Raw genomic sequence first — 12,986 nt, 5'->3', positions numbered from 1 at the left:
TTTTGAAATACTTGATAAAAATAAACCCTTAAGTGAAAACATCCAAGTGAGTCGGCAATACAAGGACATAACCATACTATAGTCGCTGTAGCATCAGTTCTGGAACCAAGGAAATACAAGAACAAAAGGTTAACTCTTTCTGCAAATCACCAGTCTGCACTCACTGTGTCTCGAGAATATCCATACACTGAAAACAAGAAATCACTGAACTCTTTACTTACTCAAGTCCTGAATTTTAAAGTTTAAATTCACTTGTATGATTCATAGCCAGAAATAGCTTCACAAAGATACTTCTGTCATTTTACTAGAGGAACTTTGTAGCTGTGGTTGTTCAGAGCTCCAATTCATGGGCTTCTCTCAGAGCATTTCCAGTCTGATTTGGGCACTCAGCAGGTAAGCATACTTAGTCACTGTCTCATCCAACCCTGACACACATTCGTTCCTACAAACCACTGTCATTTAGGAGAAGTACTTCATTCCTTCTTCAAAACCATGAGTCTGAACAATTTTTTTTGTGTCCTCTAAATGCTCAGGCATTTTGTCACAGTGATAGAAGTCTGAAAAACTAAAAGAAATGCTTCATTTTCTTTGTCTGTCTGCAGTAAAAGTCTTTAACTCAGGAAGCAGAGGGTGAACTATTTTAAGGAAACAGCATGCTCACTGTCTTTGATAGCCTTCTGAGTGGAGTGTGTTAAGTCCTCACTGGCCTCAATGTGACTGTCATTCTGAATACAGAGCTCAGCTCCTGACAATGGGTAGGATGCCACAGAAGATGCGTCAGCTTCAGTCCATTGTGAATGTTCTCAATGTGTTTTGTTTGCTTGCTTGCTTTGTTTTTTATTTTAATTTTCTCTGGAGTATTGGATTAACTTGAAGGATTTCAGAAAACTGTTCTTGCTGATTTGTTTTAAATGTCTTCAAACAGGTGAAAAATGCGTTTTATAAATCTCCACTGAGGGGACAACTTGTCAAGGCTCACATCATTAAGTTCAGGTGTGTAGACCGAAGATGCTATGCTGTATTTAACTTAATGCAGAGACTTTTTTTAATGCTGAAAATTTTAACTTGGTCACTGACAAATATGTTGTAACATACTGAGAATGTGATGTGATTCAGTTTTACAAGCATTTATTCATCTACTGTATGAAATCCATGGGCTAAAGAGTACTTTATTTAGTCTCTAATTTGAAAACGAACATTTGTGAGATGCCTGCTGAAGACAGAGGTATAATTGAAACCAATATTATAGTGTGTGTGTGTGTGTATGTGTGTGTGTGTGTGTGTGTGTGTGTGTAAACTAGTCATCACAATTGGGGATTAATTTAATAGCAAGCAGTATCCTGGCAAATGAGATCTTTATGTTTTCATGTCTTGTATTACCCACCCCTTATCCTAGCTAATTTAGCCTATTTTCTTCTATTCTATATTTTTATGTTCCAAACATTTACTTAAAAATATTTCAGAACTCTTATCAATTATTGCTGAATAGGCAAGATCAGAACATAGTTTTCTACTGTTGTTTTGTGTTGGGGACAAGGTCTTGTTATATAGTCCAGGTTTGCCTTGAACTCTTAATCTTATTGCCTCAGCCTTTGGATTACAAGTGTGTAATTACCTGTCAAGCACAACATTTTTAAGTAAAATGCTACTTACTGATTTTAAAGATCTTATTCTAACACACATTATTTACATTTTTCAAAAACAGGGTAAGAATTGTTTATAGTATTATTCAAATGATACCATTCTGAATTAATTCCCACCCTGTGACTTAACTGACACCTCTGAGGCATTGTTTTGAAGACTTTCTCCTGAAATCTATACCTGAGAGAGCATCCTTTTGGACTATCTCTCTACTTCTTAAATCTCCATTCTCTTAAGGGGTACATCATCCACATGGCATCTTATGTTATTGGAATCTGATTTTTATGTCCAGTCTGAATGGTTTTCCTGATTTCTGTAACTATTTGTCTGTTCTTGCACCCCTGGCAAAAGGTTGCATGGTGAATTCCCTAACTCAAGAAGAATTTAATCACACCACTGAGAAACCTGAAGTTGCCACACAAGCCTCTTTCACCCAGACCCTTTCGCTTATAAAATAACGAAGCACTACCAGTTTTATTTCCCAAGTCACTTTGCAGCTAGCTGACTTCATCTTAGTGATCCTGCTATTCCATTTTTCTTTCCTTTGGTGCTGTAAAATAAAAAGCACAAGTTTAGGGGAAGCATGAACACTTTGAGAACCATAGTGTTAAGACACTAGCATACCATTGGAGCTGAGAGGGTGAGTCTGATTTGATGACAGACCGGAAGCTGAGGTCAATAATGTTTAAGTTTTTAAAAAAGATTTATTTATTTATTTATTCATTCATTCATTCATTCATTCATTCATTCATTTAGTATACAGTGTTCTGCCAGCACACATGCCTGCACTGCAGGCCAGAAAAGGGTGCTAGATCTCATTATAGATGGTTGTGAGCCACCATGTGGTTGCCGGGAATTGAACTCAGGACCTCTGGAAGAGCATCCAGTGCTCTTAACCTCTGAGTCATCTCTCCAGCCCCTAATAATGTTTAAGTTTTAAGAAAATAAAGTGTGATATAAAAAAGAAAACCAAAGAACCATGCATAATAATTCTGCTCACAAACTTCCTCCCTCCGTCAATTCTTTCATTTTTCCTCTCTCTCTCTCTCTCTCTCTCTCTCTCTCTCTCTCTCTCTCTCTCTCTCCTTTTCTTCTTTATATTTTTGGGACAATAGTAAAGAATACGATGGAGTGTCGGCTCACATGCTACTGATTTTTCGAATTCGCTTGACTGAGGATCCTGAAGCTGTGCATCAAATTGTTGAACATGTTCTGCATGAAAAGCTGAAATATGTTCCAGGACCCCCCACTGTCGATCCTGAATCAGTTGAAATTAAAAGTAGGTTGGTCTATTTTGCTTATTTCTCTCATATAACTCTAAAATAGCTTTAGGCATTTAGTTAAAAATTCTTTTGTCCTTTAATTGCTGAGGTTTTGACATTTGGACTAAATGGTGTTAATGAACCATTTTCGCTCTTGAAAGTGTTCTAAACCTTCCCATGCAGGCTTTCATCATCTCCCAAGAAGTGTCTTTATTGTGTCTTGTATGTTGGATACAGAATCTAATTGAACATGGAAAAAGTGGCTTTGAATGGTCTTCTTCTACTTGTTGCTTCCATCATATGTTCTGAGAGTATGACATGAGGAAAGCTTTTATACTCTTTCTCACATCTACTTTCTTAAGATTATTTCCAGTGAACAACTGTAATTCACATATACTCATTTCTGTGCATTTTACAAATGTAATTGAATAGGCTGAGGTGATATTTTTGTTTATTCTTTTCTGGAACCACAGAGGATGATGCAATAATATTTTGTAGTTCCTGCAAGTACAGTTGTCCTCTTGGTCCATGGGCTCTATTTCCATGGAGTCAGAAAATCACATTATTTTTGTAGAACCAAAAATATTTAGAAAAAAATTCTTACTGAATACACACGTTTTTTTTGTTATTCCTTAAGAATGTAAGTATCCTATCTGCGTGGTATTTATATTGTCAGGTACTCTAAGTAGTCCAGAGAGATTTAAAGCATATGGAAAGATGTATATATGTTAAATGCAAATACTGAACCATTTCAGAGCATGGTTGGTGTTTTGACATCTTTGGGAATGTCCTTACACAAGTCCTCTATAGATGCAAAAGGACAACTGTATCTCATTTTTATTGCAACACAGTGAGAACAGTACACAAAGCTAAGCTATTTCTAGTTCCCTTCTTAATATAACACATCCTTTCAAAGCTTTCTGCCTTTGGCATATTGATGAGAAAGGAAATACTAGGTAGAAAAAGGTCTATAGATTTCAGTATGTTTATTTTCAGCTAAAACAGTTAGCTAATATATGCAAAATTGTGAGCAAAAAAACTATATAGGGTGTCATATTCATTTGTGCTTATTAGAATGCCATTGCTTTCTTCCTGGGTTCTACAAATTTCTAGTTCAAACACAAACATGTCCTTGTTTATTGCCAGTGCTCCCTCCATGCTTGGTCCCGAGTTTAACACACTTGTCTTGTTCTTGTTTTGAGTCTTGCTTGGTTACTACATGTTGTGTGTTCACTAGGATTCTACTTCACAGAGCATCATGACTGATACATCCAAGATGGCATGGTGAGCCCTCACAGACACACAAATTCCATAGGCCTCCTCTGGTCATACTGTATTTGAATATCACACTGGACTTCCTTTTCAAAACACACATCACAAGATAAAATTATTAAGAATTTCAGGGTAGTAACAGAGCGACTTGGAAATAAGCACAAAGCTATTCTCAGTATGGGAACAGCTAAAATCTGAACTTTTAGAAAGAATTCGAGGTAGAGAATAGAGTATATGAAACAGACTACTAGGCAGCTGAATAGCAGCTGAAACTCAATAACCAGCCTTCCTTGCACCTTCTGTTTGCCTACAAGGCATGATGGAGAAGGTAAAAAAGAACAATGTCAGGACTCAGTGGTTAAGAGTATTGGCTGCTCTTTTGGAGGACCTGAGTTCAATTCCCAGCAAACACATGGCAGCTCATAACTGCCTATAATTCCAGTTTCAGGGAATCTGACACATTCTCAGAGACATACCCACAGGTAAAACATGAATGCACATGAAATGAAAATAAATCAAAAAAGAATGTTCGTAATACAAACCTCAGTATGTCAAAATTATTAAACATGAGAAGTAAAATTAATAGATTGATATGATTTTTGCATTTAGAACACCTGTCCTGCCATATGTGTTCAAAGAGAACAGTTGGTCACTGGAAAACTATTATGTCAGAAAATATGAACACTTAGGCTATTCTGTACCCTTACTTGAGCAAGTGTTTTCATATGATTAGGTCCTGACTGCTGAGTGTCATTTGAGGTAAAAATCTGGCTGAGTTGAGTGGGAAGGTGTGGACAGTCTTATATCTAAAACACTAGCAGAAAGAAAATTTAGAGAGGAGGAGCATTATTTTTAATTTTGATCATAGAATTGAGGACTGTGTTGTACATGTGGAACTATGCTATATACATATTAAAATATTCCAAAATTGTTTAGTAAAACTATGGTTGCATTTAAGGAATCAATGTTATAGTTTAATTTAATATTTATCAAAGAGAGGGCATGGACTCCCAGACTCTTATTTTTCTGGTATAAAACTCACATTCTTAGGTTTCAACACAAAACTTGTGAATCAGTATTATTGAGAAATGCAACAGTAATCTACATTATAAACAGGTTATCTATTGCTTCTTTTTCATACCAGAGTTCCAGGCTCATTGCTCATGCCTCCTCTCCTCTTCGAAATAGTAAAAAAAAGCATGTCTGGGATAACTTAACTATATTTCTTTCCTTATAACCCAAAGATACTGTTTTAAAAATTTATCAGCTGTCTAGTGCTGAAAACTTAGTGAAATTCTCTTATGCTCACTGCATCCTATTCATCATTTGTGTGTATTTCAGAAATCAACAAGACAGAAACAGACAACTATCTCAACCATTGTAAGTTGAATTTATTCATTAAGATTACATTACCTGATTGCAGAAAGGTTAACACTCTAGAACATTTACATGGGCTTTGTGTTGATACTGCGGAGATAGAATAGATTTTGAAGGATTGGTACATAGCTTATGGCACTTCGTTTTTGTGTCTGAGATCCGCTAAGGAATAGCAAAATTGGGAGAACTTCAAATTGGATGTCCATGTGTCCATGGGAACTGAAGTGAGTTGGGCAACTGTTAAGGAAGAAGCAAAAATACTCTTTGCATGTGGCTATATTCATAGTTTTTCAGTATATAGCACTGAGCCACATGCTGTTATTTTTCATCTTAATGTCAAACTACTCTAAATAAAATCATCTTGATATTGTTTGATTACAATAGAAATTGTAGGTAATTATGGACTTGTGGTTTATTAGATGAAATTAAATATGATGAAATTTTAAAGGTCTTGATTCTAGACCCAGTCCTTCACTCTCTCATAGCAGACCACTCACTGTGGCTCAAAAATATATTTAGTAGTTACACAATTGGTAAGAGGACATTATTTATCTTTTTTTTTTAAGTGGAAGGAGGGAAGGTGAGGTGGCTCGGCAGGTAAGGGCACTTTCTGCTGAGCCGCACAACATGAATTCAATCCCTGGGACCAAATACTGAAGGCTGTCCTCTGGCCTGCACTCACAGTAGCAGATACACACATACTTACACACTAAGTAAATAAGTGTAATTAAAAATTAAGATAGGAGCTTGGAATGTTGATTTGTTTATAAAGCTCACTCAGCCTAGAACCAACGACATATATTCTTACCATCAATAATAAGTAGGAACCTGGGATGCGCTGGTTCTGTGTTAGCCAAAAGCGATGCAAAATGGGCAACATATACCTGCCCAAAGCAGCTTACACTCTGATATTACCAGATGCTTGATTCATGATCACATAATTCTAAAACAGCAGTTTTAACCCCGGGGCTTTGCTGTTGCACAAAATATCACGCCCTACTTTGGCCTTTTCATCACAGTTGTGTGAGGGACTGTTACTGACATCTAGTTTGTCTCAATCAGGAGCTCTACTAAGGATAGTCACTCATAACTAAAACTCTTATGACCCTAAGCAGCAGTGGCACCCAGGCTGCGGAAAAACTCCATTGTAAGCAATGAGGAGGAATAACAACAACAACAACAGCAGCAGCAAATATAATGATAATAACAACAAAAAATGATAACAACAAAACCACTTGCACACACATATGGAATGATATCATTAATTAGTATTGTCACTAAGGAAGCATGCAAGACGTCACAATTAATTTAGTTCGGGAGCAGAGACATTGATAGAGAGGTCACCCAAAGACAAATAATGCCCAATTTAAACCTCACAAGATGAATAGGAATTGACTAAATAAAATGTTATTATCTATGTAATGATAAAAACATGAGAAAATGTTTGATCTATTGGACCACGTGGTAAAAGAGAGTTGGGATGCTTCAAGAACTGCTAATTACTGTCTTCTGTCTGCCTGGCAGGTTGTGGGACGCGGCGGAATAAATCTACAGCACAGACTAGTCTCAGGATTGTTGGAGGGACACAAGCAGAAGAGGGGGAATGGCCGTGGCAGAGTAGCCTGCAGTGGGATGGGTCCCACCGCTGCGGAGCGGCTTTGATCAATAACACATGGCTCGTGAGTGCTGCTCACTGCTTTCTAACGTAAGTCCTGAACTGTGAGGACAGGACAGAAGAAAAGCGCATGAGGCTTTATATTGCATATTCAGGAAATAATTCATGCATTTTTAGAGAAGTGAGTTTGGCACAAATCAAAAAAAATGGTATGTTTATCATAAAACACAGAGGGAATCTCAGATAACTTAGTAGGAAGTTTTATGGTCTCTGGGAATGAAAATGACATCAATGTACATTGTTGTGGTGAAACTACTCATTGAGAAATTTATGATAGTTTGCCAAAGAACAATATGCACTTTAAGTCACGTTTGAATTTTGAGCTTGTTATCAAAGAGAAGAACTGATGGTAACTAAGTATCTTTACAAGAACTGAAGCTGATCAGATGCTAGCTTTGATCCCTATGAGGAAATTCCAAGGAGAAAGACGAGGAAATGTGAAGGAAGTTGGAAGTAGTAAATTTTATAACTGAATAGTTGATTTTTCATGTTAGAAGGAATGTTGACTTGTCAAAATATTGACAATACCCACAGTAGTAATGCATTTTAAATTATACGTGACCTCTGTGGACTTCAGAAAAATATATATTCTTGCAGGCAGAGGATGTGGGGCATGCAGAATGGTTTACTTTCATCTATGCAGAATTTTCTTTTCATGTGTTGTTCGTAACCACTTTTAGAAAAGGCCCCTGGATCTGCAGCGGGCACCATGGTGCACAGTGTGCCATGTAACTCCGGGAAAGCACCCTTGCGGCTTCCCCCTGGCTTGAACCCAGAGCCCAGTTTTCTCATTGGAAAGAGTTTATTTCTGCTGATATAAACTATAACTTAAAAAAACATTTATGCTGATACCTGCAGATAAAACCATTACTTACAAATTATTACACTGATACCAAGGTTAGCTAGAATTTATTATTACTATTATTTTTCTTTTGGTAGGCACAAGGACCCATCCAGATGGACTGCTTCCTTTGGGTCAACAATACAACCTCCAAAACTGAAGACAGGCCTCCGGAGGATAATTGTTCATGAAAAATACAGCTACCCATCTCATGACTATGACATTGCTCTGGCACAACTTTCTAGGCCGGTCCCCTGCACAAACGCAGTGCACAAGGTTTGTCTCCCCGATGCAAACCATGAATTCTATTCGGGGCAGAAGATGTTTGTGACAGGATTCGGAGCATTGCAAAATGATGGTGAGCATCTGGAGGGAAAATCAAGGCACAATGACCTAATTTGGAGTCCCAAGGCATTTTAAAGAAATGAGACAACGTATGACACGACAAAGTATGTTGGTTGTTCATCATGTGAATTCAGGCTAAGGCAGGCTTTAAGCCACTTTGACAATGCATACATTCTTTCTTGCCTTCAGTTTCTCTTTATTGCATTGCTGCTGTTACTATAATGATGTTGTAAGACATGTGAAGGAGCAGATATGCCTGTTGGACACTGAATTTCTTTTTTTAAATGAGTGTATGCACCTGTAGGGAATGTATGTGTGTGTGTGTGTGTGGGGCTGTATGTTTTGTGCTTGGTGTGTTCTCTGATGTGAATGTGTGTCTAGGCCAGAGGATGATTTCAGAATGTTTTACTCATCCTTATTCACCTTATTTATTTAGATACAGGATGTCCTTTTTTATTCTTCTCTTGTACATTACATCCTGACAGAAGTTTCCCCTCCCTCCACCCCATTCAGCCCCTACCTGCCTCACCTCTCCCCCAGATCCCTCCTCCTCCATTTCCCTTCAACAAAGGAACAGATTTCCCAGGGAGAGCAACTGAACATGGCATAACAAATTACAAAAAGACTAGGCACAAACCCTCATATCAAGGTTGAGGTGATACAGTAGGAGGAGTAGGTCCCAAGAGCAGGCAACAGAACCAGAGACAGCCCTGCTCCTGCTGTTGGGAGTCTCACAAGAATACCAAGCTATGCCGGGCGGTGGTGGCCCACGCCTTTAATCCCAGCACTCGGGAGGCAGAGCCAGGCGGATCTCTGTTTGAGGCCAGCCTGGGCTACAGAGTAAGTTCCACGAAAGGTGTAAAGCTACACAGAGAAACCTGTCTCGGAAAAAAAAAAAAAAAGAATACCAAACTATGCAATCATATCATATAGGCAGAGGACTTAGCTCAGACCCATGCTGGCTCCCCGATTGTCACTTCAGACTCTGTGAGCCCCTCTGAGCCCTGCTGGATTGATGCTCTGGGCTGTGTTCTCCTGGTGTTCTCGACTCCTCTGGCTCCTATGATCCTTCTTCCCCTCTCATGCAGGGTTCCTCAAATTCTGCCTCGTGCTTGGCTGTGGGTTGCTGCACCTGCTCCTATCAGTGGCTGGATGATGCCTGATTGATGAAAGTTGGGCTAGGCACCGATCCATTAGTATAGCAGAATATCGAATATCGTTAGGAATCATTTCATTGACTTTTTTTTTTTTAACCAGTTGTGTTCAGTTCTATCCTGGATCTCTGGGTTGTCCGGTCTCTTGTTCCTGGCCATTCAGACAGTGTCAGGTGTGGGCTCCTCTCATGGCATGGTCCTCAAGCTAAACCCGTCATTGGTTGGCTACTCTCACAAGTTCTACACCACTATTACCCCTGAACATCTTGCAGGACACATTGTAGATCGAAGTTTTTGTCGATGGTTGATGTCCCAGTCTCACTGCTGAAAGTTTTGCCTGGTTGTAGAAGATGGCTGGTTCAGGCTCTGTAACCCCAATTACTAGGAGTCTTTGCTAGGGTCACTCTCATAGATTACAGTGAGTTTCAATTGCACTAGGTTTCTACATTGCCCCCAAATGTCCTCCTAGTACTCTTTCTCTCCACTTCCTGTCCTCCGCCTCTGATCTGATCCTTCCTGTTCCCATCCACACCTGAATTCCCCCATCTTGAGCTCTTCTTGTTACTCAGCCTCTGGGTCTGTGGATTGTAGCATGATTATCCTCTATGTAACGGCTAATGTCCACTAATAAGTGAGTACATACCACGTGTAACACAAATTGCTAAACAGTCTTATAAATAAAAAATCCAGAGCCAGATATTGGGGTTTAAAACTGAGAGATCAAAAGGATGGGACAAGCCACAGCCAACCTCACCATCCTGATGCCTCAGTCTCCAAAGAGACCTAATTCCTGTATACCCACGCCTATATGCATTTCTGTCCCTGCCATATCACTTCCTCTCTCCGCTCAGTTACATCACTTCCTCTTTCTGCCCAGCTCTGTCACTTCCTGTCTCTTTGTACAGACCTCCAGACCTTTATGATTAACTAGTGTTGGAATTCAAGGCATGTACCACCATGCCTGGTTCTGTTCCCAGTGCGGCCTTGGATTCACAGAGATTCCAATGGATCTCTGCCTCGAGAATGCTAGGATTAAAGGTGTGTGTTACCATTGCCTGACTTCTATGTTTAATATAGTGGCTGGCTTTTTCCTCTGAGCCTTAGATAAGCTTTATTAGGGTGCACAATTTTTTTTTTTTTAGTTCCATCCATTTGCCTGCAATTTCCATATGGCATTGTTTTTAACAACTGAGTAATACTCCGTTGTGTAAATGTACCACGTTTTCATTTCTTCTTTTGGTTTTTGGTTTTTTGAGACAGGGTTTCTCTGTGTAGCCTTTGCTGTCCTGGAACTCTTTTTATAGACCATGCTGGCCTTGAATTTGTAGCGATCCACCTACCTCTGTCTCCCAAGTGCAATTTTTCTTTATCCATTCTTAAGTTGAAAAACATCTAGGTTGTTTCCAGGTTCTGGCTATTACGAATGAAACTGCTATGAACATAGTTGAGCAAATGTCCTTGTGGTAGCATGGAGTGTCTGTCCCATGAGTGGTATATCTGAGTGTAGTTATTTTGTTGTTGTTGTTGTTTTCTTTCTTTCTTTTTTTAATCTTTGGGGGCCCACCACCTAGCTCCCAAATAAATACACAGAGGCTTATTCTTACTTATGAATGCCACCCTTAACTTAGCCTGTTTCTAGCCTGCTTTTCTATCCCATTTTACTTTAACTACACTTTGTCTCTGGGCTTTTTACCCTTTTTCAGTCTATATATCTTTCTTTCCTTCTTATTCTGTGACTGGCTGTGTGGCTGGGTGGCTGGCTCCTAGCTTCCTCTGCTCCTCCTTTTCTCACTCCTCACTCCTCTTGAGCCTAGATTTCTCCTCCTATTTATTCTCTCTGCCTGGCCACCCTGTCTAACCCTCTTCTGCCTGGCTAATTGATCATTCAACTCTTTATTAGACCAATTAGACGTTTTAGGAAGGCAAAGTAACACAGCTTTGCAAAATTAAACAAATGCAGCATAAAAGAATGCAGCACATCTTTGCATCATTAAACAAACGTTCCACAGCATAAACAAGTGTAACATATCTTAAACTAATATTCCACAATAGCTGGGTCTTGAGATATATTGATTCCCAGTTCTCTGAGGAATCAACCACTGTATTGTTTCCATGGTGGCTGTACAAGTTTGCACTCCTATCAGCAATGCAGGAATATTTCTCTTGCTCCACATCTTTGCCAGCATAAGCTGTCACTTGTGTTTTTGACAGGATGTCTTACTGAACCTAGTGCTAGCTGTTTCAACTATACTGGTGGCCAGCAAACCTCCAGATTCCAGCCGTCTCTGCCTCCCCACTCTTAAACCCACCAGGGTTTCAGGCATGTGATGCCACACTAGGCTTTTGCTACTGATTTTCCTACCATACAATTGGCCATGTGAGAAATCAGGGTTTGTTGATATACCTAATTGTGAAGATTAAGTAATTGTACAGCTGTTCTCCCCAGACAACATCTTGTGGTGCTTCAACAATTTGAAGCTCCTTCTTAGGCACTAAAAATTTTATTTAAACTAGTTAGAAAGAATTCCTTCAAATGTTACTGTTCTTAAACACTCCCCACCCTCTCACCTCCCCACATGCATATTGTCATCTTATCTAATAATTAGAGCAGAGGGTTTTTTTTTCAGGTCTATAAAATACTCATATCTATAAAGATGACTGTCTTTTCTCAGGATTTACCCAGACTCACCTCCGGCAAGTGCAGGTGGACTACATAGACACTCAAACTTGCAATCAACCTCAAGCATACAATGGCGCCATCACTCCTAGGATGCTGTGTGCTGGCTTCTTAAGAGGAGGGAAAGATGCATGCCAGGTATGGACTTGCCTATTAGTATACTGTACAATGATTGGTACACCTTCCACTTTGAAATAAATACAGATTCCCAGGGCACCGCATAGATTTCGTGGAAGAAGGTCACATGTCTTCTTTTAAACAACTTGTGCTTCATGCTATTTTATTTTGTGTGCGTATGACTTGTGGGCATGCATGTAACATAATGTGTATGTGGAGGCCAGAGGATGACTCTATGGGGTTCTTTCCTTATGCATGCTTCAGGGATTGGATGCAGGGAGCCAGGCTTGGCGGTAAATGCTTTTATCCTCTGAGCTTTCTTTCCCCAAATGTACTCATTACTCAATTTCCTTCAGTAGTTACATTCACACAACTATGATAAAGCTACAAGGGGTTATTATTGTGTAAAATCAGGGAAATGGACAGTGGCACAAAACTATGCATCTAGGTATGCAGTATTTTGCTACCTAAGATAGATTTATGGAATTGCCATTGCGGTCAAGATGGCGTCTGTTCCATTACTCTGAAGATCTACATTGGATAATAAACTCTTGGCCTCCTCTGCCATCTCTAACATCACGCAGTTGCTATTTTTCTCCATCTCTATAATCCTGTGGTTTTTCAG

General features: G+C 39.3%; 1 protein-coding gene across 1 annotated transcript in view; it reads left to right on the top strand.

The window, feature by feature from the left end:
• LOC114689192 (transmembrane protease serine 11E) overlaps positions 1-12,986 on the top strand; it is a 47,295-nt gene that overhangs the window by 25,437 nt on the left and 8,872 nt on the right. The window contains exons 4-9 of the mRNA XM_037209129.1: positions 926-993; positions 2,757-2,920; positions 5,517-5,555; positions 7,077-7,257; positions 8,167-8,426; positions 12,240-12,382. Of these exons, the coding sequence (XP_037065024.1) occupies positions 926-993; positions 2,757-2,920; positions 5,517-5,555; positions 7,077-7,257; positions 8,167-8,426; positions 12,240-12,382 (855 nt within the window). The remainder of the gene's footprint in view (positions 1-925; positions 994-2,756; positions 2,921-5,516; positions 5,556-7,076; positions 7,258-8,166; positions 8,427-12,239; positions 12,383-12,986) is intronic.

The sequence above is a fragment of the Peromyscus leucopus genome, chromosome 10 (assembly GCF_004664715.2).
Source record: "Peromyscus leucopus breed LL Stock chromosome 10, UCI_PerLeu_2.1, whole genome shotgun sequence".
Lineage (NCBI taxonomy): Eukaryota > Metazoa > Chordata > Mammalia > Rodentia > Cricetidae > Peromyscus > Peromyscus leucopus.
Note: the sequence above shows the minus strand (reverse complement) of the source record. Positions and strands in the feature narration are given on the sequence as shown.